The sequence below is a fragment of the Teleopsis dalmanni genome, chromosome 2, assembly GCF_002237135.1.
Source record: "Teleopsis dalmanni isolate 2A chromosome 2, ASM223713v2, whole genome shotgun sequence".
Taxonomy (NCBI): Eukaryota; Metazoa; Arthropoda; class Insecta; order Diptera; family Diopsidae; genus Teleopsis; species Teleopsis dalmanni.
The window spans coordinates 241,987,767-241,991,419 of record NC_051847.1 but is presented as its reverse complement, the minus strand read 5'-3'; the positions used below and the strand labels follow the sequence as shown (position 1 = coordinate 241,991,419).

The following is a 3,653-nucleotide window of genomic DNA, read 5'->3' as shown; positions in this document are numbered from 1 at the left end:
TTATTACTTTTATTCATATTTATAAAGCACCGTAACAAAAAAATTTTTTTGCTGTTGTAATCCACCACTGCTCTTTAATTTCTGAATTCGGTTTTTTCTTTAATTAATTATGGCTTTTTCTTACGTCGTGCGCCAAGATTTATTACTTCTTTTATAAATAAACTTTAACTTTACGTTTACGCATTTTTTTCCACTAAATTATATTCTTATTAAATTCTAATGGTGAAACTATTTATTTTAATTAAAAATCGACAACTTTTCACTTCACCGTATTCAACCGAATGCCTTCTATTTCGTTAACTAGTAACAACAGCGGGCAGAGAATGTGAGAAATTCGTCATTCGAAATCGCAGCCGCCATATTGGAAAACTGAAAAGCAATGAACAAATGAACATGCACATTCATTTCGTTGACAGATATTTCGCACTTGTAAATAAATTCGAATTTGTTGGAGTTGTGTTTTCACAAATTATTATTGTTTACATATAAAATTGCATGAACGTCAAATGCAACAAAATAAACACTATAGAAATAAGTAGATATATTTTAAAATGGTAGGATGCCAATTTCTAAATATAATAGAGTCTTCTGAAAATAAAAATATGAACTTTATATTTATTTATGCGCAATCAATCACACGTCTTAAAGCCATTAAACATAAAAATTGAACACTTGCGTCTTCGATAATTACGGTGCACTTATTTCATGCATTTGTGTACATAATTCATTGAAACTTTAATACTTACAATAAAAATGTACTTACTTCTATCAAAACACATTGAAATAAACAAATAATACGTATTTTGATTATGCAATAAAGAAATTTGACCAAAACATTAGGAAAGCAAATCTAACTAGGAAATGTAATAAAAAAAACTATGAAGCATAATGTCAAAATTGTCTTATGTCAAAGTAAGAAGCGATTTTAACAAATAAAACAGCTGCTGCAAATATAATTTCTCTTAAAGATACATAAATTTTTACTTTAACAGTATTTTATTTTTTAATATGTTTTATTGGTAAATAATGAAATTATAAAAATGGCAAACGATTTAATATATAAGTATCAGAGTATTAAACAGAAATATACGGGTTCCAAAGAAGCAGATCTAGAATTGAACATCGAATGCTACAGCAGAGATTCAATTCAAGTGCAACTAACAAATCTAAACTATAACAAACAAAAACAAAATAAAATATGTAATATACTACTTACACTTTGCTTTTTAAGTACTTATACTACATTTAGATTTATATACTTTACAAAAAATCTTCAATTGTTTTGCGATCGTGAATGGCTGGCGTTTACCGCAGTTTTGACATATCTTATGTATGTTGCTAAATCAATGTCAGACATAATAAAGAAAGGTACAAAACTCATCCAATTTCTGCTAAATATTTACTATTTTAAATTATCATATAGAAAAACTATTGATATGTAATAATTTTGCATTGCAATTGGAAACAGAACGATGCTTTTCACGCAAATCCAATAGATTTATTTCTGCCTCAGATATTCATGATGTAGTCATAAACGAAGTCATTCAAGATGTAAGTTGAAAACAAAATTTGTTATACATAAATAATGTATATATAACTTTTTTTAGATTCTAATGTTAAGAACAAAAAACGTCTTTTAATAAACCCAATTATTTTAATAATTAATTCAAGCAAATTTTTATACAGTTTTCTTACAGAACTTACGACCATCGGTGGAATGCTTGGAGATGATTTATAATAATTTGAAAAAAATTTTTATAAACTCTGAAAATTCATGATAATTAATATTTCTACAATACAATTAAATGGCAATTGCCAAAATACAAAATATTTTAACATAAAATAAAATCATTTATATTAATTGTAGACACTCTAGCGTTGCTTTAAAATCATTTATAACTTCGTCATCCTAGAACAAAATAAAAATATGAATATTGTATATATATATATCAATCAATGATTCTTACTAACATTTCTCCTCGGTTCGGTAATTTCTAACTTAATCTGCGGTAAAGTTTTAGGATCTGGTAAGATAATTTCTGCTTGTGGAACACTCATTTCAACATTTAGCTAAAAATATTTTGTTAAAATATTATTATTTGAAAATTATCAACACATATATTACCAAATTTTTAATCTCTCTTTTATAAGTTAACTTAACAATTTTTTTAATATAACTTTGAGAGCGCAACACATTTACAGAATCTTGTAATGGCCGCAAGCGAAATATTTGTTGCAATTTTTCATCTGAAATGTATGGTTTTATGTATATATTATGTATAAGTACTTGAAAAATACTTACCCATTTAATAGTTTTTAAAAAATTAATTTAAATTTTAAATAGATGAATGCTTATTTAAATATACGAATATATAAGATATTAAATATTATTTATGTACGTTTTCCAAATTTCGAATATTTTGACGTTTTCATTAGCAGTCGTTTAGGGTTACCAGGACTAAAATTTTAAATAAACAATACGTTTATACGAAGTGGTTTTAAAGCATATTAAAAATGCATGTATTATATCTTGTAAATATGTTTTCAAATACATATTATGACCGTGTGCGAATTCGAGTAAATTAAGGTAAAGTAAAATGAAATTTCCTAGGGATATTTTGCATTGCACTTATGTAAATATTTATTTATTTATATATTACACTTATTTATTATTTTTGGTTTAGAGTTTTCAAATTTATTTACGTACAACAAACGATTTGAAGGTTTTTAAAATATTTCAATATAACTGTCAACGCAACAATTGTCAAACCAAATTTGTCAAACTGTTTTAATAAGTTTTATATTAAATTTGATATAAATACGCACATTGAAAGCAAACAGTGTTGAACATTACTTGTGTTTTATTAAATTTGAAAATAAAATTGAATTCTTTTTTGTTTGTTTGTGATTTTATTAATATAAATTTTAATATTTCTAACATCACTGCCTATTGTACAATGTCATTTTGTAAGTTTTTTAAAACAAATTTAGCAATGAATAATAGCATTGACAGACGGGAGCTACATTATCATTATGGGGCTAAATTATAATTTATTTGCTCATTTAGCAGTTGTTAATGATCATTTATGGTCTTTAAATGACCGAATTTAACCCAATTTATTTGTAATTTAGGTTTTTAGAAATGGTAATGCTGCATATGCAAGTGAAACGAAATAAAAAATGGAACAAATTTCAAGCGGTTCTTTGGTTATCAAAGTGTAAACAATACAGATTTGAGAACAATGTTCTTGCTATGAATTTAGTTTTCATAGTAAAAAATTAATTTCAAAAGTTTACTTTCAATAATAACATTTTTAGTTTCAAATTGAACGAACGGTGTCTTTTTTTCCAAATTAAAGCGAATTTATTTTGAATATAAAATTCTCTCCCTTTTTCAATAACAAAAAAAAATATGATGCAGCAACTTCTTAATGATAATTTATACTGTCTAATGATAATTTAGCGCGCTCGTCTCTCAGTGCTATAATATATCCAAACAGCATTAAGTAAACACCTTGAAGCACTTTATTATGTTTAACATAAACGAACAAAAAATTTTTCAATATGTGAAAAAGAACAAAAGTGCAATATTTAATTATTCCATAATGTTTCATATATTTTGTTAACTCCTTTAATTTCATTTTCGCGGTAAT

General features: G+C 25.2%; 1 protein-coding gene across 1 annotated transcript; it reads left to right on the top strand.

Moving 5' to 3' along the window:
• The first annotated feature begins 1,007 nt into the window (after nt 1-1,007).
• Nucleotides 1,008-1,640, top strand: LOC119677160. The gene is made up of 4 exons (XM_038088428.1): nt 1,008-1,200; nt 1,315-1,368; nt 1,424-1,551; nt 1,608-1,640. The coding sequence occupies exons 1-4, from the start codon at nt 1,041-1,043 to the stop codon at nt 1,638-1,640; spliced, it is 375 nt and encodes a 124-aa protein (XP_037944356.1). The 5' UTR covers nt 1,008-1,040.
• Nucleotides 1,641-3,653: the final 2,013 nt, after the last annotated feature.